Genomic DNA, 25,380 nt, shown 5'->3' on the forward strand with positions numbered 1-25,380 from the left:
AAGAGCCAAATTTGTGCTTTTAAACAATGATAGAGATTATTGTTATTATCTGCTCTCAATATTGTGGCTTGGGATGTGAGGGTTACCTTAACTAACTTGAGATCTGAAATAAAAGCTTTTACAACTTAGGTCCAGGGGTTTTGGTTTTGGTTTTGTTCTCCCCCCTTGCACTGCAGAGTATCCTGTAAGAGATACAGGGTTCCCTCTCTGTAATGGCCCTCACAGCATGGCCCATGAGAGCAGTGTGTGGGGCGAGTGTGAGTGATATACAGATATCCTCACCCTTGTAGTTACAAATTCATGTTCATGTGTACTAGAAAAAAAATCTGACTAAGACATCAGATTCATGACTTCTCAGTGTTATATTTTCTTGCAATCTATTTAAGTCACTCACTTTTAATCAAAATATTCAGTAATAAGTAGTGAACAGGTACATGCAGGTGTGGCCAAAATGGGACATGGTGGGAGACTGATGCAAAGCCATTACTGTCCAGGCTTAAAAGATGGTATTTGTATACAAGGGTATGCAAACACAACTTTCCTCTCTCACTGCTCCTCTCAGAGTAACGCTTCCCAAATTTTATTCTGGATATGAATTGTCAGGAGATCTTTTTAACGTACAGGTTCTACTTAGTTCTACTTAGTGCAGGTTGAGCTGCAAGACTGTGCTTGTCCGCAAAGCTCACGTGTGTTGCCCGTGGTGGTGGGTTACGGACCACAGCCTGAGTGCTGAGTGCCTTGAGAGTTTCCTGTTCTGTATCTGACCTAAAAATGTGCTTTATTAAAGGGACACTCAGGGGGTGCCCTACTCACTGTGGGTTGAATAACAAGATAGAAATGGATAAATATGGAGGGGGCGGCCCTGGGCAACCTCACCAAGTAATAGCTGCAAACTCATTAAAAAAAAAGAAGAAGAAAAAGAAAAAAGAAAGCCAGCTGGCCCTGTTACCTAAGAATGATAGGAAAGGCTTTTTAAGACTTAATGTAATAGAAAAGGTAAGACTGGAGGTGGTTTACACAGCGAAAAGATCATTTCCTGTTTCTGTGGACCAAACACCAATTTCACATGAGCACAAATATGGAGAGTGATCTCATCTGAGAGTGATGTTTGCTGGGTATTACATGGATCAGGAACAGCCTGGCACACACAGATAAATCGGTAAACCTGACAACTCAGAACTTCACTGTGCCCAAGCTCGACATCTGCCTTAGGCATCCTCTAAGTCTGGTTCGTACCCTAGGAGCCTGGAAGTACAAGATATGTGTGTACCTAAGATCTTGAATTAAATTTTTAGGAAGATAAGTGGTAGTTCTGGGCTTTCCCAGGAAACCAGGGTAAACATACAGTTGAAACAGGGTTTCAATCCACCTGGTATAGTACCATATTCAATCAAGGTCTCTCTCCTCAGTGAAGAGGCAATCTGACCAAAATAACAGGACACGCATGCCCTCAAAGGTGGGCCATACAATGTCCGTTAGAGCAAGGATGCAGAGTTTTAAAACAAAACAAAACAAAAAAACTGGCAGATTTAATTTATATTAGCTAAAAACATATGGAGTATCTCCAACCTCTGATTTCACCGGTATCATTTCTTAGGATGAGGCCTATTTGACTTTAATTTTTAAAAAAATGACTTGATTTAAAGAGAATAATATAAATCATACTATAAGTAGCTATGGCGAAGTTCACAATCATGGGACGTCAACCCAGATGGCTGAGGTTTGGGAAACCCAAAGTGCATGATGTATTCTACAAGCAGATTCGGTCTCTAGCTGGCTTAACTTCCTCAGTAAACAATGAACCAGCGGCAAGTCACTGAAGACACACTTTTAATTGAATTTTCAATGCGGAAGGAAGAGCCTCGGGGGTCTTCCTGGACTTAGAGGACACAAAACCCACAGAGGGCACTCCATCCACTGCTTCTGGGACTTACACATATCACAAAGGACTTCAGAGGCTCTCATCTGCAGGCTGCAGATGTGACTAGTAAGTGCTGCTCTACCAATGATAAGAACCCAGGGTTGGGTGGCATGAGATCAGCATCTTCACCATCATTTCTTCACCATCCACTTCACCCAACTGCCTGCCCCATCTCTCTTACTGGGCAAAACGTGCCATCTTGGTTCCCAGATGCCAGGAGTATGTGCCCCAGCAGGAGAATAGAGCAGAGAATGAGAACTTGAGAATCTGAGAGCAACTGATCACAAATAGCGAGTGGGTGATGACAAAAGCAGAATGTCTGTGTGTACATGGTGATGAGTGAAGGAATAAATAAAAGGAAGGAAAAAAAAAAAAGGAAAAGGCAGACGTCCAGCTTTTGTTTCTTATGCCACTAAGGGCCATCCTGAGTTTATGAGAGTTTACCATTGGCAGCATTAACATTGGGATCTCGTTAAGAAAACAGAATGCTTTCCAAAGAGTGGCTGTGAGCAACTGTGTCAATACAGACATAGGGACCACTAATCCAAAAATTATTAACACCATTAGGCAGGCATTCTGATTATGTCAATGCAAGTGTGTTTGCATTGGTGACTCATGAGGTCTATGTGCAATGTGCCCATATGTTAGGGGCACCAACGGTACCCAAGAAAACCAAAGAACATAAATAAAAGTTCAATACTAATTCTTCATAGTCCTTCCTCCAGAATATTGTTCCATTCTCCAGAACAGAAGCCAGTGCAATTATACTCCAGAAACAGCAGAATCACGTAAGTGTAGTGTGAGGACCAGATGCACAAGCTGGAGATGAGGAGACGAGTGACATAAGGATACAAACTAGCTGAGAACCATGAGGTTCTCCATTGATGTTCCCTTAGAACTATCCCATATGTTATGGAATTACTGTTATTCCTCTGTAGGACAAGATGCTTCATTAATGTTCACTGGATTAAACTCTTCTGTGCCTTTAACTGCACAGTGTTTAAGTGAACACTGAACTTGTGATAAGCATCGTGTTGGGTTCCTAGATCGGAGTCTCTAAGTTGGGGTTCATGAGAAGACCCATGGGTGAGTGGTAAGATAATATTACAGTTTCTGTATGCGTGTGTTAAGATAACTTTTGTTATTTTAGGGCTTTTGTAAGAATATACACATGTATATGGGTATATCTTTTCACCCTTAGCCTCTAATTTTTATAATATAGATAATATATTAGATGTAAATAATTGATTAAAAACACAGTTTGTAGGGATGCATATTCAAAATCAATAACAACAGCAACAACAACGTGAATAACCACATACAATCGGAGGTTGCTGGCTGTTCCCTTCCTCACTGAAAGAGTTGTACCCAATTCTCCACCAGTAGAGAAAGAGAACTGAGCAGATGGCTGGGACAGAAAATGCTGTAATATCTGATCTGGGCCTTATAGTTTCAGTAGGAGCTCAACGGCTACAAGGAAGAGAATGAGAGCAGGCAGATGGCTGAAGCACAAAAAAGCATCTTTAGGCATAAAAAAAAAATTAGAAAAACAAACAAGAGTGCTTACAGATGATTTAACGGCTGATATTAAAGAATTTTTAAAAATTCTGTTCCATAACAGTTTATATTAGGGGTCATAGTCTTAAGAATTTTCCCTTCTCCACATCGCTTCTCTGTCACTTTGAATGGTAGCAGGCGAAGAATGCCACAGCATAAGGATGGTCGAAAGCAGTGGTTCTCAAAGCATGGACCCTGGGAACCTGGCAGAGATGCAATTTCTTAGTCCTTACCCCAAGTTACTGAATCAGAAGTACTGGGACTGGGCTCTGGCAGTTTGCAGGAGAGTCAGTCCTCCCAATGATTCTGATGCGAGCTCACGGTTGAGGAGCTTTCTTAGGCGGAACCCAGCTTTTTCTGTAAGTATCTGTAAGATTTCTGTAAGTATCAACAAGACTAACCAGGTACTCCTACAGCATCTGTGGCCAAAGGGTAGCAAATATAGAACTACTCCCAGTGGGTTCTTAATCTTTACTATTCCCTTAGTTCACCTTCTTCTGCAGATTTCAGCTTGTCTCTGCGATGAAATTTTGCACCTATCATACCAGGCTGGTTATGCCGGATGATTGGGAGGGAGCAATCAACAAGAGATAGTGAACCTTCCTTCATGGACCTTACCGTATTCAAAAGTTTCACCTGATGCACAGTGAGGGGAGTGGAAATACATACACTGTGACATTCCACTAGTGCTCATCTTAAACAAAGCAGACACTGTATCACATTTTGTATATATTCATATCACTACCTTTATTACACTGTGTTGCAAGCATCTCCTTCCCTGTATGTCTCTCTCATTAGACTGTGAGCTCCCAAAGGGGCAGAACGAGGTTGTAGTCCTCTATTAAGTCCTTGAACCTATATAGTTAGGATATAATTAATGCTCGATAAATGTTGTTTGAATGAATAAATGACTTTGACCGTAATTAACAGCGCTTGTTAATATTTACTGAGCATCTCCTATGTGCCAGAGCCTGGTGCCACGCCCATTTCACAGATGGACAACTGAGCACACCAACATTAAGTCACCTCAGTGGGCAGCCTGGATTGGAATGCAGGCAGTCCGGCTTCAGAGTCCACACCTATCACCACTAAACACAGCCGCCCCCGCACTAAATGAGGTTCGGGCCATGGTCCCGCAAAACATGTTCTTTCTGCCCCTGACTCAAGGCCCGTGCTTCTGCTGCACCCTAAGCCTAGAGGGCTGTTCTGTCACTTCTTTCCATCTGTTCAAAGGTCACTTCCTCACAGAGCCTTTGCCAGACTCACTCTTCTCCCTTCCCTGCTTTATTATTTTGTTCAGAACTTCTTCCTTTTTATTATGTAATTATTTGTTTGTTCTCCTGCTACTGTAATGTCAGCTCCATGAGGACAGACTTTGTCAAGCTCACAGCTGTGTGCCCCGGAGCCTAGGACACTTGGCACGTGGTTGGGGTTTGGTAAATTCTGCTCAACAAACGCATGCATGCTATACCATCCACTGACTTCTGTCCCACTCTCCAACACGTTTTTGTTGAACTCTGGACAACTTCCCATTTATCCTTGTTAAGTTTCTTTTTATTTTTGCCTGTACAATCTTCTAATTTATTCAAACACCACTGGATTATTCCAGCTCTTGGTGTCATTTTTTTTTTTCTAATTAAAGTAAACTGCCATTTACTTCTCACACTGATCTTTAACACGAGACTTCTTGTTCTTGTCATAAATATGACTCATACGGAAAAATGGAAGTTGAACACCGGGGTTCACATGTACAAGAACGTTTCCATCAACAGTTCAAGATATAAAAGGTAGAGACATAGCCTTAGAGGTTCTGTCCAGTTTTGAGGTCTATAGTAGTAGTTTCAGCCTTTCGGATATATAACCTAAAATTCCACCAGATGACTCAAAGGCCCCTCTTGAAAGCAAATACCACATCATTTACACAAACGCTTTAGGTTTTTCTTTCCTTCTGTCATAATATACCTTCAAGTTCAACATTCATAGCCAAGATGTAAAATATACATAAAGAAGAGATCCCTCAAAGACAGGTTTCAAAGTATTAAAACAAGAAGGGAGGGAAGAAGGGAGGAAGGAAGGAAGGAAGGAGTCAACCTGCCATTAGTCTGACTTACTTGTAGACTATAAAAGGAATGAAATTTGAAGGTCATAAAAATACGTCTGTTTGTTTAGGCAAGTCTTACAGGTAGTATAAATATCATCAGGAACAGTTGCTATGGGGTCTGTTTGTTTACCAAACAAGAATACAAATAGTTATACAAAAGTGGAACAACATTTAGGTATATAAATGGAGAATGCTTTGCCTTCTGGTAAATTTCCCAAAGTGCCTTTTAAAGCGTTCCTATTTTCACCTTACTCGCTGGGAAATCTCTGTTTCCTTGGTTCTCCCTTTTCAGTTCTAACGCCTCCGGGGAATGTTTTACTCTCAGATTTCTGAGTCTGATAATCATTTTCTCTTCCTTTTCCCCCTTTTCACTTTAAGACATAAAAATCAAAATCCCTAGCACAACCATCCAAACTGTACAACGAAAACCTTCTTTGCAATGTAAAATGCAAAAAAAAAAAAAAAAAGACAACAAAAGCCACGGAGTTTATAGAAGGACTCTAGTACGGGCATGCATTCTTGAAGTTGAGTTAATCCATGAACCACCACCCAGTTTGCAGTTTGTGTGTGTGTGTCTTTTAACCGACTTTCTATAAACCAGGTATGTTTCACACACCTGAACTAGACCCGCCGAGTTAACCATGTGTTTGGGAAAATGAAGAGGGTCGGGGAGGTGGGGAGAGGATAGGGAGGGAAACCAGCAAAGCTCTTCTGGAATCTTAGTCGAGTGTGTGTGTGTGTGTGTGTGTGTGTGTGGTGAGTAGGCGCGCTGTCACTCAGATCTACCATAAGACAAACTGTACCACAGAGGCTGCTGGGAATGGGAGCCTTCTCTTCACACTACACTGACCACAGTCCCCACCAGGCACAGCCCCGACGCCTCTCAGTGAATGGTGCAGACTGCCATATGGACGGAGACACTGAACAAGCTGTACAACTCTGGGCGACATGTGCCCGGGGGATTGTCCCACATTAACACCACCTGGGCTGTGGCAATTGTGCTCTGTCTGTGCAGAGGCACCAAAGAGCCCATCAGGATGTTATTTTTGAGTACAAACAAAAAGGAAAATTACAGTGAAGAAAATTCTCTGGCTAGCCTATCTGTTGCTCAGTTCCCGAAATAGTTTCCCCAAGGAACGGTTATCTTCTTTATTCACACAGGCAGAAATGACAAGCTGGAACACATATTAACAATTTCCCTTTGTGAGCCTCCACTATTGTTTTAATGAGGAGAATATACTTTATAATATACTTAGGCCCGGACTGATTACAAAGCGGGGGGTGGAACAAAGCTGCTCAGGACGGCCGTACATATGTAACACGCTCATTTGCATTACCCTGGCGAGCCAGGCAGCAGAGCGGGGGCTCGTCGGCCAGGGCTGCAGAGCTGGGTTCCTGGGTGACACGGGGGCACAGCAGGCGGCTCGGGAAATCGTGAAGATGAACGTGACTTTCCTCTAAGCCTTCTGCGCAGGTTCCCCCTCTCAAGTGGCCCCATCACTGGCTGAAAACCACAAGACTCCTATTTGTCACCGAAAGGAGAGCAGAAGAACCCTCGGACTTTTCCAAACCGCGTGGCTGGCTGGAGGTCCCTGGCTTCCCTCTCCACTTCTGGACGGATCCAGTGCCCACTCAAGGAAACCTTTCTGTTCACGAATCCAAGTTGCAAAGTATACGTTTCGGCAAGACACTTTCACAAGGTGAAGGGTGAAAGCCAGTACAAGGGAGGAGGCTGTCGGGGCGCCCACCCCCAATGGGTCCTCATTCTTCTTATGCTGTTTGCCTTCCTTCACACCCTTGGGGTAAGACCAGTGTTAAGAAAGCTAACGTGTACTTGGGAGGAAGGGACACAGGCCCTACTACAGAAGGGTAAACACCTGTGAGATGGTTGGGTTCCCAAAAAGGGGTTTGGTGGAAAAAACCCTATTAGCAGGAGCCAGTCATCAGAAAAGCATGTCTATCCTACATGATGAGAGAAAGCGGTAGGGCTCAGAGATTATTTTGCGGGGGAAACCGGGCACATGAGACATCAAACAGCCCATGGTTGAGATCCATATTGTATAACATCCCCACAAACAAAATTAAAAGCAACCCAATTTAGGAGAAACTTATATATTAAGAGAAATTATATCTCCCTAGACCAATGATACCATTTTATTGGAAAGCATGTATCGTTTAAACACAATAAATAGAAAAAGATTTATAGAGTCTAATGATGGTGTGTTATGGTAAAAGGCACTTTACTGAGATAAGATACAACAGCTGTTAGAGAATAATGGCTGAGTTTTTTTTTTCTTTTCTTTTAATCACCGTACAGAGTGAACAGTCAAGAAAATCCATAAACCTCTCCCTCATGGCATGCCGATGTTTTAAAGATTTTCCCCCTCCCCCACCCTACGCATGAATGACAGGACACGAGGCTCCTCCCTGCCTTGCTGCCCCGAGAGAACCTTTCTTCCCGCTCTTGCGACACCCAGACACAACTGGTTTTAAACCATGAGACTACCGGACCGCAGCTCTTCCGGGCAGGACGGTCGTGAAACACCCAGCAGCACGTCTGTGCTACAAAACGTCGACTAGACCCTGGTGTCTCTTTCTGATCGAAGCAGAAATGTTTCTGCCCTACAGGTTACTGCCCACACAGTAGCCTGTCCACTGTTAGCCCCATAGGGCTAACAGTAACCCTATGGGGTACTATCTTCTTGGCACAGATGGTGTATGGGGGCCCAAAACAATTTGACAAATTGCACAAGCCACACAACTAGTTAAGGACCAGGCAGGGACTGGAACCAGAGACTCCCTGACCCTCAAGACACGGGACAGGTGTCGCTGCCATGACTCTGCTCTGGGGCTCAGAAGCACCTGTATTCCAGGCCTCTCCAATGGCCTATAGCTCATTCCCTTTCAGGTCCTTGACAACACCTGACTGGCCACGCCCAGCCTGTTCTTTACCCTCTCGGAGGCCGGCCCCAGATGTGCCTCCTTGCAAGAAGATAAGGCAAGGTAGGAGAAATGCTAGCTGTGAAACTCTGGAGCCTCAAATTTGGCTCAACAGACAGGTCCGGCCGCAGGCTCCCACACTTGAACATCATGGCCTCGTCCTGATCTCTGAGCTTTACCCCTGGAGACTATCATCTCAGTAAAGCCACGGTGGTTCTGATGAACAGCCCACTTGGGGACCATCAGACTCTAACAGTCACAACAAGGACTTGAGGGTCAGGGAGTCTCTGGTTCCAGTCCCTGCCTGGTCCTTAACTAGTTGTGTGGCTTGTGCAATTTGTCAAATTGTTTTGGGCCCCCATACACCATCTGTGCCAAGAAGATAGTACCCCATAGGGCTACTGTTAGGATTGCATGGAAAAATTAGTATCAAGGCTTATGTTGAATCCTTGACACGTGTGTCCAGCACAAAGCAATAGTTCAGTAAATGTTGGCTGCATTGCCATCACCATCATAGGCCGGGTACTGATTCCCTCCAGCCATACTACCTCTACTCCGCAGGCTCACACAAGAATGGCAAGCCACGAGCTTTGTCGATGAATACATCTGGGATCACAGTCAAATGTTAGGGGAAAAAGTCGGCCCTTTCTAAAACCGTCAAAACCCAGATGAACTGAATGCGCCACTAGCATTGCTTCTCAAACTTGAGAAGGCCCTGGGGATCTGGTTAAAATGAAGACCCTGATTCAGCAGGTCTGGGGTGGGACCAGAGACCCTGAATTTCTAAGAAGCTCTTCCCAGGTAGTACCAAAGCTGCTGGCCTGTAGCCATTGAGTAGCAAGAATATAGGGCATATGTGACAAATAAACATTCCTGCACCCCATCTCCGGCCAGTATAATCCAATTCTTCTGGAGAGAGGGCTAGGAATCTATTTTAACAAATACCTGTGAGAATATCATCAGGAAATGAGAAATGCTGCTCTTATAGCTAAGATCAGGAGTTGGCAAATTATTTTCTGTAAATGGCCAGAGAGTAAATATTTTAGCCACTGTGGGCCCTACGGTTTCTGTTGCAACTGCTTAAGCCAGCCATTGTAGCATGAAAGCAGCTATTCAATAGACAATGTACAAATCAATGATCATTGCTGTGTTCCAATAAAACTTTATTTACAAAATGAGCAGTGGGCCAGATCTGGCCGGTAGGCTATAATTTGCTGACTCGTGTTCCAGACCAATTGCCTTAGCACATATTGGCGGAAGCAGCAGTAACAATTCTGAAGACAATTTGGGACAATTTGGCTGCAGGTTCTCCAAAACGCTCTAATGGGTGATAAAGATTCGGGGTGGCTCATTTTGCTCAAGTGCTTCAAATAAACAGATACAGAAGAAAGCAGCTGATTTTCAAAAACAAAACAAAAACAGTTGAAATGAGGAAGAGCTGTTCAGAGTAACATGACCTCTAGCTTACTGCGTACATTTCTGGCTCAACAGGCCTGATACGAAAACACACAACAGTTAAAGACATGTACCGCTGGAAGAGCTCTGAAAGCAAGCTTCTAGAATTCTAGCAAGTCAACCAACAGCACCAATATTTACTCATCAACAAAGAATTAAGTTAAAAAAAATAAGGGGGGGGGGGGGAACGCCAGGCATGTCCACGTTTCAGAATTCCCTGCCTTCTGAAAATAGTGGGGCGGGAAACACAAATGTTATTGTTATGTAGTCAAATACATGGCAATACGTCAAGAGGCCACAAATCAAAAACAGAGGCTGTGTATCAAGCGAAAAAGTCTGCAAGCACACTAGCCAAGCTAAGACCTTTGGGCTCACTTGCGGGCAGCTGCCCACTGTGCAATGGAGGCAAAGGCAAGCAGTGAAAATACCTGGGGCTGCGTGAGCAGAGCAGAAAGCAGGAAGAAGCACTGGGAGTGGACAGAGGGCAGGTCAGACCTCGCAGGGCAGGGGCCCGACGCAGGCCAGCGGATTCTCGGAACTAGAGGGCAGCCTCTAGGGAAGAAGAGGCTGTGAAACGAACACCGGCCAACAGACACCAGCCAACAGACCGCCGTGATGCTTTCAGGGTTCAAAGGAACCTCTTCCATCAGCGGCTTCAAGGAAGTCCTGAATCGCACACTTGGAAGAGCTTTGCTTCTGAGACCTGCTCGCATTAGCAAACGTCTACTGGTGGTGGCTGAACCCAAAGCAAAAAGCCAGGAAGGATCAGAGCAGCAGAGTCTCTCTCATATGAACTCCAAAGGTCAGGTAAATAGGATAAAGGCCCGGGGAGGTGTTCCGTGAGGATGCACAGGACCTATCTATGAGGCTAGAAGGGAGAGAGGGAGGCTTGTCTGGCATCTGCCTGGGTGCAAAGCCGGCATGGGCTTCATGTTTGTTCTTTACGTGCGGTTTCAGACTGTAAGTGACGTCTATTTTACAAATCCTACCTGCCCTCTTCCTTCACGGAAGGCCCAGTAAAGACCAGTATCCACCCTAAAAGAGCAACGTCTGCTGTTTTCCTTTAAAACGTGCTGATGTGCACGCAGTAGGTGAAGTCAATGCACGTTTTGTTGGATTTTAATTAAACTTTATTTTAGGAACACTGATTTCAACTTATCATAATTCAATAGTCACTTCTAGGCTGAATGAGAACTCTAAGTGCTGTATTACAAAGTTAAGGGGACAGGCTTGCATTCAGATCTAGTAATCAGTTCTGTGACCTGAGGTCAGTTCTTTAGTCTCTATGACTCAATTTCCTTGTCTGTAAAATGGGTATAATAACCCCTACTGCTTGCCAGCAGTCATGAGGATAAAGTGAGACATCACTCCAAAAACAAGAGTGCAGCCAGTGCTCGGCAGAGAGGAAGAACTGAGGACGCCTGAGCTCCCTTCCCTTTCCCTAGTGCACCATAATAGAATGTGATATTTAGAATTTTAATTCAGGCAATTACTTAAGTAGTAATTGCTATTTGTATTTACATAGCTGCTTTGATCCAGGAAGCTCAAAGGGCTTTACTAAATTTAGCATTTTAATAAATGTTTCATTTGCATTCCGTTGATTTTGTTTACCCACACCAAAACTTGGAATTTCCTAAAGCAAGACAGTCAGACAAGTGAAAGGGAACAAGAGGATAGCTTCGTGTTCAGAGGTATCCCAGGTCTGAGTTTTAACTGTTTGTCTACGATGTCACGGCTCCCTGGGTCCTGGGGAATAAAATGGCAGTGGGAGACGGGAACACGCCTGCTTCCGTTCAGCTCCCTTTAGCTCCTGCCTGCCGAACTTCACCTTCGCCACACTTCTCTCCGGCGCTGGCAACCGAGGTATGTTTATTGCACCAATGAATTTATATATAATCAGCACAATAAACATTATTAAATTGCCGGAAGAAAATCAAAGCACGAAGCGCGGCGCCAGTGCTGAATTCTAATGATGCTGAATGGCCGTGATTGCACAGGGACAGGATCTTAACAAGCCTTGATTTGAGCGCTGGCATCCGCCTCACAAATCACATGGGCCGCTCCTCTCGTAATAGTGCTGAATACTGATAAATGTCTCCACACTGCGCAACGGGGAAGTGGGTTTCTATTGGCAATCTTTACCAAAGTGTGTTTTTTCCCTTCTCTACACTCGAGGGTTTACCCTGAATGATTTAATTATAATTTTCCTTGTGTAAGACAAATTAAAGAGGAGAGTAGGAGTGTCGTGCCAAGCACATTATTTATCTCCTTAACAGATTGCAGCTCACCAAACCCCAGAGCTGCTGCCACAGCGGCTGCTCACGGGAGCCCGCAACACGCACGGGGGCAAGAGTGGGGGAGGGGAAGGTTTCCATGCGACCCAGAAGTGTGCAAGCCTAGGTACGGCTAGGAGACCTCTCACTACTCTCACCAACAAAGCCCCTCAGAATACCACTGCCTTTTTCCAATGTCGTTTTGCATGGAGCCTTCCTGAACCTTTTGGGGAGGATTCTTAAGCTGTTCATCTGAGGCTGAGTCTGAAGGGCTAGGGTACCATCCCCAGAGGCCGAGGCTCTGGCTTGTTCAGAGACTGCGCTGGGAGAACAGAACGGGAACGAACAGCACACCGAAATCAGCGGACAGCCGGCCAAGTTATGGATTTCACGAATGCACTTGTGAGTAAGGGATGAAACTTCTCCCAGGGACCGCTGTGACAAACGTCGAGGCAGTGAGAACATTTTTAGAGGGATCGCTTTTTACCATTTTCACTACATAAACAGGATATCACACTGACATTTTCAAAATAAACCCGGAGATAAAACCAGCTAAAACCTCATTATGTAAGTACCTGTACATACACAAAGCTGGCTAACTAATGATTGATTTTTTCATGATCAATTCTGTAAGTTAGGAACTTTCGAACTATCTTTCACCTAAGGTGCTCGTCTGTCTTGTTCACCAGCTTCAGCTAAAACAGGCTAACCAGCATTTTCTTTCTCATTCAGCCACAACTAGGAACCCACCCAGTCATGCTAATGGAGAGAGCCAAGATATTAAGGAGTAGCAGATAATTTCATAGTCGCTTCTTCTTTACATATGTAACTGGAAAATTCAGCCTGTTTTTACAGCCAGATGACAGCTCAGTAGAACCCAGATTCTTTTTTGATCTGTATTCTAATTTTGGCATGTAGTATAATGAAGATTAAGCCTCACTCATGTGCAGATCGTAAAAACAATCCAAACCAACTTATTCTTCTGGAATGATCCATTTACTTTCCAACACACCTTCAGACCTGAGAGGGCTATTCTTCTCCTACCCGACTCACCCCTAATCTGTCACCTGACTACAGATACAGAACCTTGTAGAATGGGACCGAGCACAGAGCATCTAAACAAGAAGAGTTTTCCATGTCACGGGAAATGTGTGCAGGCTCCAACGGCCGAAAAGATTGCCACAAATACCTGAAGTGCTTCGGTCAGCAATTCCCAGTGGATGGCCTGTTCTGCCTGTAGATCAAGATGTGATTCGATCGCTCCACAGTAAATGGATGGCATCAACCTTAGATACCAAAAGCAAGTAGAGCAAAGGACAGCGACCTAGAATCTTCTTGAAAGCCCTCTAAGGTTCAGTGTTATTTTTAATTACAAAGACACTGTAAGAGGTGAGAAAGCAAGAGAAAAGACTGGCTTCCAGACATACAAACCTAACCTCACTGGAAACAACAGAAGCCACATTTGGCCCAATGCCTCCACACAGTCTTACTGTCCACCATTCCATCCTTCGAATTCTTCTGAACAGGAAATTGAAAACATCTTTTACTTTGCCAATGTCTGCCAGAGAAGGTCCAAAATGCTCTTAAAAGGATGACTGCAAGTTTTGGTTTAAATATCTATTATTCCCATCTCTCAGAATGTCTCACGTTCTTATGCTTGACCGGGACACACGCCCACACACGCACAAATATTCAGAGAGCATTTTCTGTGATTACAGGTCTCGGAATAGCTAAAATGTTGCTGGTAGAAAGATACACATCTAATTAAACCCGTGGGCTTCTTAATGCACAATAGTTCAAGAAATATATGAAATTATATTTGTAATTGCCCAAGTGAAGAGTAACATTAAAAAAAAAGCTTCACTGAGTCATTTTTATTAAAAAACAAAATATAGAATTTGTTTTTCCTGCTGGAAGTGACATTTACTATCACACATTACTTTGAAAGTTTCTTTTCTTCTGTGTGGGGAAACTGTGCATATGAAATAGATGGGAAACCATTTAAAAATAGTACATTGAAAATAAAAGTTTTTAATTTTAGGAGCATTATATATATACACTCCATTTCTGAAAAGCATTCAACAGTAGTATTAATGCTTCTGGGGTGTGAGGATCCAATAACATGAATTAACAGCTTCATTTTCTTAGAACTATCTGCTAACATGATGTTTTCTGGATATCTCAGACAGACTCCGCTTCAGCTAACATTCAAGCAGAGCTGAGGGCAACTATAATGATAAAGTCTTAACTTCCAGAGAGGAATCAAGCGACCGAGACAGCACTGCATTCCTCCCCAGGAGTTAAGACTTTTACTTTTTAAACCTGTGCATATAGACATGGATCATGTGCGCACATACACAGACCCCTCCCATCTCCCCATCTTTCCAACCTTCACTGAGCACTGACCAGGAAAAAGGCCATGTTCTCTGGAGGCACAACAGTGCAAAAGACAGGCTCCCTGCCTTCAAGGAGGGCAGTACATAGTGGCTAAGTTCTCTGCCTTTTCTTGACCTATGATTCAAAGTCGCCAATACCAGACTCTACTACTCCCTTGGAAGGTGCTCAGAGCCCAGACGACCAGCATGTATCGACTGAGCACTGGGCACGAAGAGGAAGACTGGAACCCTTGAAATCTAGCCCATCCGGTGAGAAACTATCTCAGCCTGGGTTCGTAAGCTTAGGTTAGATCTGCATAAGTGCTAATTCCATGTTGAAAAGGTGAAAATAATTAGATGCTTCACACCCAAACCATATTGAACACATTCTTAAGTAATTATATGCACATTCAAGTCACATGGATCCAATTAGGGATCGCTGAGATATGGCAGAGCAAGCCACCCACCCTCCCTCGTTGAGAACTGCTCCGGACACATCTCGGCGGCTCATTCCTACCTTTCCCTTTTGGGAGTGTGGACTGAGAGCTGTCCATTGGTAGAGGCATGTGGGTTCATTATTAAGGAGGTCTTGGAAGGTGCAGAGGACGAGACACATGTCGTGGTCAGATCCAAACTGCTGTGATTGCTGCCTGTGGTTTCTTCTGCAGAATGAGCACTTGTCACTTCTTTCCAGAGCTGCTGCAGTTCTGTTGGAATCATGCCTGAAACAAACAAATTGGATAATTAAATCAATTAACAGCTAATTCCGTCCTCTTCAAACAGTAATTAAATCAAAGAGTCAGTAAACAAAGCCCAGTGTTAGGTTTTTTTTTTTTTTTTTGGTGTGTGCGTTTTTTTCCCCCTCCCAACTAAGGCAAATACGGTAGTAACAACCGTGTCCTCCCACTGAAAAGCCGAGTTGAAGTGCCCTCATCACACAGAAAAGACCTCCGTGAAAAGGATTCAAAACACAGCTACTCTGCAAAGACAGTAGGTCTCCATCCAAACTGTTGTTTCCAGATTTTTGAAAAGGAGTAGGTAGATGTTATTGTATTTTCAGCCACAAAGAAGGGCTTGAAGTAAATTTGTTCAACTCTACTATTATGACAACATGAACCACAAAATGAATAATTTTTGTGCTTAAGTCTTAAATGATGACAAATAGCTTTGTTATTAAATATAGTTTTTATTAATCACTTTTAGACATAAATTATGAATTCATATCGTCTTCCTGAAATGCTTTTCAACTTTTAACATTCAAATTGATTATACTATGATTATTTCATTAACACACCTATCTTCCTCATTAATTTTGGTTTCTAGTACCACATGCTTAATTGATGGATGTGTCTACCGAAAAACTGTGTAACTTTTTTTTTTTTAACAAGTAACACTATTATTACTGTCATTTCTTAGATCAATGCTAATGAACCATTGCAGAATAAAATGCAAATGTAAAAGAAACTTGGAGTAATAAAGTTCTCTTGTTTCTTAAGGGGGTCAGCATGGGCATGGGTCTTAAGCAGGAAGGGTCAAACCTGTACTTTGCCCAAGGGAAGAAACCATCAGTATGTCAATCTCACTATTACGGCCTCACCACTGGTGTTGTGGAGGCATGCCTCTCCAGCCCAGGCTTTCTAGAACCCACCTCCACGCACCTGCTGGTGCGGACAACAGCAAACCACCACAGCCAGTCCTTCAAAAGGACAGCTACAAGAAATCGTCAGCCCTGTGCAGCACACGGCAATTCCACATTAGAACTGGATGTCTGGACTGCAGCTCATTGTTTCAATCAACTGTAACACAGCTATCCTAGAAAGCCTGCCATTTTCTGACTATATAGCAGCACCCGAAACAGGCGTGTTTCTTACCAAACCTAAGCTATTGAATTAAAAAAGAAGGCTGTGTGCATTATATTCATTTGAAACACATAATAAAAAATGCCAAGGTCTAAATTTAATTTATTTTTGTCATTTAGAATACAATGGATAGATAATCATCTCAACGTGATCAGCCAAACATCTTTACTTTGCTAAACTGTTAAAGATTTTAATTATGCTAGCATTGGAGAGCACTGGTCTAATGAGGCGATGGACTCCAGAGAATCCGAGTGGTTAAGAACTGTGAAATGAGTCTGATAGGATTTTTTTATATTCACCGTGGATCGTTTGCATATCAAAGAGGAGTAAATTATTGCACAGCAGACCAATAACCTTCCCCGCCTTTCTGAGAGGAGCGTTAACAAAAACAGTTGGTCTCTCCTCACGGGTTCTCCACGAAAATGTTCAAATGCTCAAGTATTTGCAATTAATATATATTATAAAAGGAGGCTTCAAATGATACATTAAGTGGTCAGATATTCTTAGAACGCATCCTCAACAGCCAAGTCGGTTTTCTTCTCCCTTCATAAAAATCAAATGCCAATTATATTTTGATGGATTTTGTCCCAAATGAGCATTTAGTTATTAGGCATATTCAATTATTACTTGTCCCCTGAAATTAAGCCTTAGAGGCAAATTAAACAAAGGGAAAGGTCACTCCACAATCCCGTGTCCGGTTCTGCTGCATCTGGGCTATTATTTTCAAACACCTTCCGAAGTGACATGTGGGATGTGTTTGTAGCTAACAGGCCTGCTACCGATGTCCACACACCAACAATTACCTGGGAAGATGGCTGACCCTCCGACCACTGTTTACTCAGTTGAAACAATAGTGAATAGGCTTGTCTGTTGATGACAGCGTATTGATAGAAAGCCACGCAAGTCAACACCTATTTTTATTTTCCAGGGAGTAAATACACATGAAAAGAACGAGCCGCCCATTTTTCAACTGGGTCAGCTGCACGGGAAGTGAAAAAATGGAAGGAAAAAACGGCTTCTAACAACTTTCCCTCCAAGGAAAGCGGGAACTTTGGAGCTGTTTTGGGAGTGAGCTGTTCATCCAGCACATAAAGACAAAGGCGAATGTCTGGTTACACTTGTTACACCTCCAGAGTATACTGATATTACTCAGCTCTCCTCCTCCTCCAGGGGGCTGGCCAGTCAGTTTCACCCCTCACAAGGGGAGCTAGTGGAGAAAACAGTAACTCGCTGACAACAGGCATGCTTGTGGGTCAAATCTCACTGTGATAATTATGTTTGAGAACATTCTCATCAGACTTACAGAGAGCAGTCAAATCATTCTTCTCCATCAATGCTACTACACCTTGTTAGCGATGTTAAACTATTACTCCAATGCATACCATCTACAGGAGGGTGCTGTTATTTGACAGTCACGATCTCGTGACAGAATTAAGACAGATAAAAGTCAGGCTAGTCACTCATCAGACTAAACGGATATCAAATTTCCAAAATGCAGCACATATTTCCTCCAATATGGTAGACAGGAATTAAAGTACCGGGTTAAGCAAATTCATTAACAGGTGTGTGTGTGTGTGTGTGCGCGCGCGCATGCACGCGTCTGTTGAACACCTAACCTAATCTCTAGTTCACAATTTCAAAATTAAGAGGTCAGAATGAGCATGAAGTCAGGGGGTCAGCTGCTTCAACAGACCAGGGAGAAAAGCGTATGCGCTCATTACGTAAAACAGAGAAGATCCTGCAAGGCTCTTATACAACAAAAATGTCCCTCTGTTTTATACCATAAAACCTTCAGGAAAAAAAAAAAAAGGCCTCTAAAATATTACTTTCTATCTGTTCACACTTTCACATTTCTGCACATTTAAGGTGACTTAGCCAAGGCCACAAGCAGGTATGTAAAAGAATCACACAACGACTGTATCACCAAGTGGCCATCACTGGCATTTGTTAACACCTAACCCCTGTGCCTTGCTACATTTCTTTTTCCAGGACAACCAACCCCTTCATTATAAAAGAAAATGCAGACACCGGCTTAAAAAATGTATGTTGTGGGGACAGTTGACAGATTACTGCTCATGGAACTCAATTTTACAACCCCAGGTATCCCTGGCTCAAAGACAAACAGAGTTGATCAACCTTTTTTTGTCCTTGTACATCCATACCCAGGTGACCATGTTCAAGCAAGCAGAAAGTTGATTTAAACCTCATAATGACATCAGTTTTAAGCCATCATGTCTCTGATAAAAAAAAATTGGGCTGTAGTCCAACACGACTGAATTCTCCAGCCACTTTGGGCAAGGGGAGAGGAGACACAGAACACACCTTTGGAGCCTACAGAAGCTGGCAATGGCACGGGGAGCTCGCTTTGCTGCCACAACCTGACTCCTGAAATAGCGTATTTACATTTAAGTATCTTGGACACACATAGGGGCACCCCTCAGATATTAAATATGCTCCTTCCTAATGTTACAGGGGCTAATAGTTATAGCGAGTTGCAAAGCATATCAATCAATGCCATGACTAGTGAATTACCTACTGGTGTCTCTGATATGTTACTGCAGAGATTACACTTCATGCATCACCACATTCGTTTCTTTCACATCACACATGAGCCTGTCTTGTCACTGCCCAATTGCCTTCTTTTGGACGGCTTAACTGATGTACTATAACAATGAACCTTAGTGAGCAAACTTAATAGTACAGGAGCAGTGGGAAAAGATGAGAGGTTGAAGCCCGAGTCCAGTAGGTGTGTCAGAACAGCCTGCAAGGTTTCCAACAATAAACCTGAAGGTGTAATTAATGCACGTTATAACATTGTGCAAGCACAAAAATGCATTCGCCATTGTGTCCTTTCTTCTCCCCTCGTACTGCTCTGTTACCAAACCTTCTCTTTGGACAGCCATTGGGATGCTGACCATGTATCCGGTAGTTGAGATGTAGTGGCCAAAAGGGGAGGAGGGCCAGGAGGCACATGAAGGGAGAAAGCCCCAGTTTCAACTCTGAAAACATAAACAAAAATCAGAACACCCTGGAAGAGATGTAAGTTGGGTGTGGTTGACTCCAGAGAGAAGACTCAGATGAAGACGTGCCTCCCTGGTTCCACGTGACGCCAAAAGTTACTGAACAAATGAGAGTGTCTTAATCACCATGAAAAAGGTTCCACATTTTCAACCCTCTTTAGAAGGCAACAGAATCCAAGACACCGAAGGCATTAGCTACCAGCCTATATGGTCCACACACATACATCTGAGCCTACTGCCACTGCCAAGACCAGGGTTCTCGAGGAGGGGGCTGGAACGTGCCACACCACGAACAGTGTGGGGGAACTGTATTTCAGAACACAGTGTGACACCTTCTTCTCTCCTTCCACACTGTTCTGCGCTGTTTCCGAGCGGTCCGTGTGCACACATACTACGCATATCAAAGACGTGCCTAATCCACGAGGATGTCCTAAAACGGCTAGAAATCCTCACTTGTCTCTGAGGTCCAACACGCATGGTAATCACGCATCAATGGCTTATCAGGAGAAACTTTTCAATCTGTGAAATCTAGTTCCTTTGCACGGAACTCTAGTTTTTGAAGAGCAGGAGGTAGAAATGCTACCTGCTCTGATGAGTGTAGAACTTGCTTAAAAAAAACCAACAGATGGATGCAAACAAGAAATGAAAAAAAGAAAAAAAAAAAAAGAAAAAGAAAACCCGACAAAAGAGATTATTCTCAATATAGAGAATAAACCTGAATTCATCTCTAGAACTAAAAAAGTGCCATTTCAAAAGCATCAGAACAACAGAACAACTTACAGTGATAGAAAAAATATACCTTCCATTGGCTAAACAAAAGCCTTCAAGAAAATTCATCTGTGGTTCCAAACGGGCAGTGCTTGATCAGATTGAAACGGTCCTTGAGTCCAAGTCGCACTGCTGTCTCCTACTCCGAGAGCGTGAGGGGGAGGGGCGGGGCGGGGGGGTGTTCCTCTGCTACTGCTCAGCCTCAGCCTACCTCACATGTCTTCATTCTGGCATCCACAAGCAACCCCTTCAGCTTCTACAAAGGTCCCTCCTTGGACCTCCTCCAGCCTTTTCTCTGGTTTGTCTATGCTTGTTTTGGATGGCCCACACGCTTCCTGATGGGCCAGAGTATCCCAGTGGACAGCCCCCGCCCCTCGGCCCCGACATCTCCGCGGAGCGGTGCCTGCCAGGTCAGGAACACTTACCTTGAGCAAGGGGCTGGAGGGGAAGGGCAGGCTGCCCTGGCTGAATCGTAAGGAGGCCTTGGCGCTGTAAAGACAGGAGGTGCTGCTGCTGGAGCTGCTGCATCTGGAGGAGCTGCTGCTGAAAAGCCAACTGCTGGGTAGCCACCTGCTGCTGCTGCAAGAGATCAGGGAGAAAGACGATGAGATGTGGCCGCTTCCCAAGGAAGGTTCAGAGGAGGGACCGTTTCAAAACACGTCACCGTCAAACACCAACAATGGTGGCCGGGGGGTCTAGTGGAGGGCTCCGGGTCAGGGCTCGTGTGACGGGGACAAGACAGAGCACATCGGAAGAGAGCTGGAGAGGGGGCATGGGGAGGGTGGCTGGACGTACTTGCCCTCCGCAGCCAGCGGCACAAAAAAATAACTCTTCCATCAAGTCAGCTTTTCCTACAGTTTGAAAGGCCTGAGCGTTTCTAGTCGAGATGTGAACTTCCAGACTTTGAAACGTTTAGTGATTCATGCCACAGAGAAATGGAAGATGCCATTCCAGTCTGGAGGGATTTGAACCCTGAACCTCGGAGAGTACACAGAAGAACTAGCTGCCTTCCTCTTGCCTGCACTGGGAGCTTTTAACTACTCTGTTTATCACTCCTGACATAAATAAATGAGAAAAAATCAGACCTTTGAAGAAGAAAAACTTCATCTAATATTGTTAATTAGCCATGACAAACGATGAAATAACATTGTAAATCTTTCATAGAAACAGCCACTAGATTTTAATTACACACATTCATAATTTAGCAAACAACATCGTACTCAACTGTGAGTGTTTAATGTGAAGGACACTTTAAGCTTCAGATGCCTTAACTTGGCTTTAGTTTCAGAAACCCCCAGGTCAGTTGGCCTGTCCTGCTTCCCCACCCGCTTTGTTCTTGAAAAGAAGGGGCTTTACGGTATGATAAATATCTTTTTGTTGATTGGACAATGACAGGAGGAAAACTTTTGTTGTGTAAAACATCAATACATCATTCCTGTGTTTAGCAGGCCTCGCTCCAGCCAAAAAAAATTAATGTAGATTTCCTCAGTAATTATCTGAGTGATAGAAAGATAATACAGTGCAGTAGTACAATAAATAGAAGGAAATTATCTAATATCCTTAATCTGCTAGGAATCAAATCGAGGTGGAGGTCTTAGCCACATTATGGCTAACAGTTATGAAAGGAGAATTAACCCTTGCCAAACTGTAGACCCTCCAAAAAAAGTAAAAAAAAAAAAAAAAAAAGCGTTTAAAAAAAAACCCACAAGATTCGTTTTCCTAATTCTGAGTATCATTCAAAACATCAGGAAGACCTCTGCAACTAAAAGGGACTGTTCAAGCCTTTCAGAGCTTCTAATAACTATACTTTACAAACAACTGCATTCACTTAACCTAACACATGACCTTGATCTGATACAGCCATAAAATGGTACGTGTATCAAGACCTTCTGATGCCAAGTTCAAAGGAAGAGAAAAATGGTGGTTTCCTTTCGGTCTCCGTGCAGTTTATTTTACAGTAAAAACCATCATTCTCCTATTAGCAACCAATTTCAGACTTACTACCATGCCACTGAGAAAGTTAATTGAGTTTCACTCCAAAAAACAAATTCTATACCACTAACAACAAAAATTTAAATAAATTTAAATGAAAAGCCAGTGTTTTCATTTTAAGAACAGCATGCATAAAATGATCCAATTGTTTTCACCCCTTCCCATGTTATCACATTAATGTAAAACCCAATGATAGTTATATTCATGTCAAAGTGATTTTTTCACTTCCTCAACAAATATTAATTCATGACACTTAAAAAGAAGAAGAAGAAGAAGAAGAAGGAAGGAAGAGAAAAAAAAAAAAAACCAACATGGGTACAATAAAAGATCGGGGAACCAGCTCTTCTTGAAGTAGAAAAGAATGGAGAGGGGGTGCTGGAGTTTGGGGAGGGTGTTTCCTGTCTTACTGTAAATGAAATGTTTAAAAATTTTGTATTTATATAAAATGACTGATGGCTTTTCTGTTGTCTCTGTGGCCATCCCTAGGAAAAGCTCATGAAAGCTGTCCACGTTTGAAAAGCCAGGATATGAAAGTATACAAGGCCCATTGTCCAAAGAAAGAATTTAAAAGCAATGCTGGTTGCCAAACTGTGCTCCCCACCCAGTTACCAAACACAGGATACGAGCCCGTTTGTTTACTTCTCACAATTGAATGCATACAAAAAAGGTCTCCGTGCAGTCCCCTGGACAGGTCAGTAGTCAGTGTTAAAATGCTCAAATGCCCTGATAAACCTTGCATTTCAGATCCCCTCCCTAGAGCCGCAGTCAAAGGTCTGTTTTCCTTTCTTCGGCTCCTCCCGGCTGCCCTAACATAAACTGTCATAACTGCCCGGACAAACGGCCCTTTTAAAACAATCAACTTAGCCTCCCTCACCCACACAGGATGGGATCTTTGTAGCTCCACTGCAAATTAATTCTGCCTTCAATTTTCCACACCCGTTCTGTCAAATATTAACGAGCAGTCACTTCAATAGCTGGATGGGGCTACAGAAGACCTATCCCCTAAGAAGGTCTTAGAGCCAGCTCAACGGGGAGCCTAAGTTTCCCAAGGAAACATCTCAAGGCAACTTGAGAAACAAGTTGAGTGAAGGTACATTGTTCTGGCTGAGGATCAAGTGTCTTACCAGAGGGGTAATGAAAAAATGGGGTGGGGGGCAGACGATTCAAAATTATGAGCCATTAATGACTGGGGATTCAGTAAATTAATACACTTGTTCCATCTGTCAACATCCAAGTTCAAACCTTGTTAAAATCAGAACCACCAGTCCACATCGTGAAATTGCTACCATGTGACTCTATTTCGTCCTAGCACAAAAGGACCACCACCTGCATGATAATTTCAGAAGCCTATCCCCCTTACCTCGGGAAAATAAGGATCTCTTAATCACGGTTACAGAAGCTCTCAGCCAAACCCACCAGCACAAGGAACAGAGAATGGGATCCAAGGGGACCTGCCCGCTGGTCTGCCTACCCCTCGGGATGTGAAGGCAACCTATCTCTTGGGTCGTCACCTTTGCCTTGGAAGTGGATGACAGAACGTGACCACAGCAAACCTCAAGTCCTAGAGATGCTAAAAGGCTACTCTAATGTCTCGCCTTCTCCTTGTTCGGATACAAAATACTCCCTTCCCAAACTCAGATACCACCATCATCTTTGTGTGCCAAGATGCCCCCTTTCTGACAGCAGCAATTTGGGAGAGTTAACTTTTATCCTTCCTTCTGCCGTGTAACTTTCCCCTTCACGTTTCTTTATCTGCCCTCTGAGCTCGTCTGAACTTTCATGTTCTCTCAGCGTGCAGACGTGCCTTCCAAACTCTGTCTAACAGACCAAATAAGAGGTTAATAAGAAGTGGCAACAGAAAGAAAAAACACAATCCCTGGTAACTGATAAGAATGACAGTGGCAGCCCTTTTTTGTTTGTCTTCAAATATAGAGTTAAAGATCTTTAAAAAACTAAATTTTGATGCCTTTGAAAAGAAAGAAGCACAAAATAACAACAGGGGGTTATTGCCTGCGAGCCACAGGGGAGAAACTCCATAATTCTTATTCTCCCTTTTGAAGGCTGTTAGAAATCTGATTCAAAAAAGCAACAGCAGAAGGGGAAACCTCTTGAGGCTGTAACCATTTCCTGTGATCATGCATAATGTGCTTCAAAAGTGGGTTTTTACCAATTCTGTTGATCAATTGCACCTCCTTCATAGCCCTTCTTTTTTCTGCTGTGTTTACATCTGATGTGACTCAATGACAAGCACTGTCTGAGACTGTGAAACAGGCCTGTCATGTTGATTTATGGGCGCATCAAACCACAACTTGTCCAAACTGAAGCTCGCAGTTCATTAATTAGAGAGTTGTGACTTTGAAGTCAGCTTTCAGACTGTGGTTTTTAACATTTGGCTTAATTTATATGCTCTTGAATGTGGATCTCTAAGGAAAAAACTGAAATTCCCTTCTTGTCTTTGAACTTCTTTTGACCGCACAATAATCATTTCTTTGTCCAGAGTGATGCCTGCAATCCCAGAGTCATTAACGCGCATTGAACTGCCACTGATGAGTAAGCCCTACTGAATTAGAAAAACAGCCAGCAAAACAAAGCTGAGAGCCTTCTGCACAGTGATATCTCACAATTACATGCCTTCCCTCCCTGTGCCATTTCCATTTTAATTACTGTTAGTCCTTTAGATTTACATTTTAGACACTTTTTAATCTGTTCCCTTTTTTATTACAGCAGCACTCGGGGGCGCGCCACTGTACTTAAGGGTGGTGTCAGCATTTTCCTGAAAGCACCTCCTCCCCTTCACCCCAAAACTGGCCCGACTCTGCGGGGGTTGCCATCCAGGCTGCTGCACGGGACTCCAGCGAGAACGCTCAGCGGGGCATGGATTAAGCACCCAGTGTACGCGGAGGGAGGAGCCAGCGCAGGGAGATGGTCTGGGCCCTTCCCGCTGGGGAACAGGAGCGCCGCCCGCTGTCCACGGTCGCAGGAGGGGCAGGGCCCTGGAGAGTCCTGAGCCAGGCTCCTTCCAAACGAATGACGAGCGGATGCCTGCTTGGTGCCAGAGAGGAAGCCGTTTAAGGGGGCTGGGGGCTGTTTCTCAAACTACAGACCGGGGCATTCTGAGA

General features: G+C 43.6%; 1 protein-coding gene across 10 annotated transcripts in view; it reads right to left on the bottom strand.

Annotated features, from left to right (window-relative positions):
* FOXP1 (forkhead box P1) overlaps nt 1–25,380 on the bottom strand; it is a 685,031-nt gene that overhangs the window by 67,109 nt on the left and 592,542 nt on the right. For all 10 annotated transcript variants that reach the window (XM_059390157.1, XM_059390158.1, XM_059390154.1 and 7 more), the window contains 2 exons: nt 20,695–20,848; nt 15,140–15,344 (listed from right to left, as the gene is read on the bottom strand). In XM_059390157.1, the coding sequence (XP_059246140.1) occupies nt 15,140–15,344; nt 20,695–20,848 (359 nt within the window). The remainder of the gene's footprint in view (nt 1–15,139; nt 15,345–20,694; nt 20,849–25,380) is intronic.

This window comes from Mustela nigripes, chromosome 2 (assembly GCF_022355385.1).
Source record: "Mustela nigripes isolate SB6536 chromosome 2, MUSNIG.SB6536, whole genome shotgun sequence".
In the NCBI taxonomy this organism is placed as follows: domain Eukaryota; kingdom Metazoa; phylum Chordata; class Mammalia; order Carnivora; family Mustelidae; genus Mustela; species Mustela nigripes.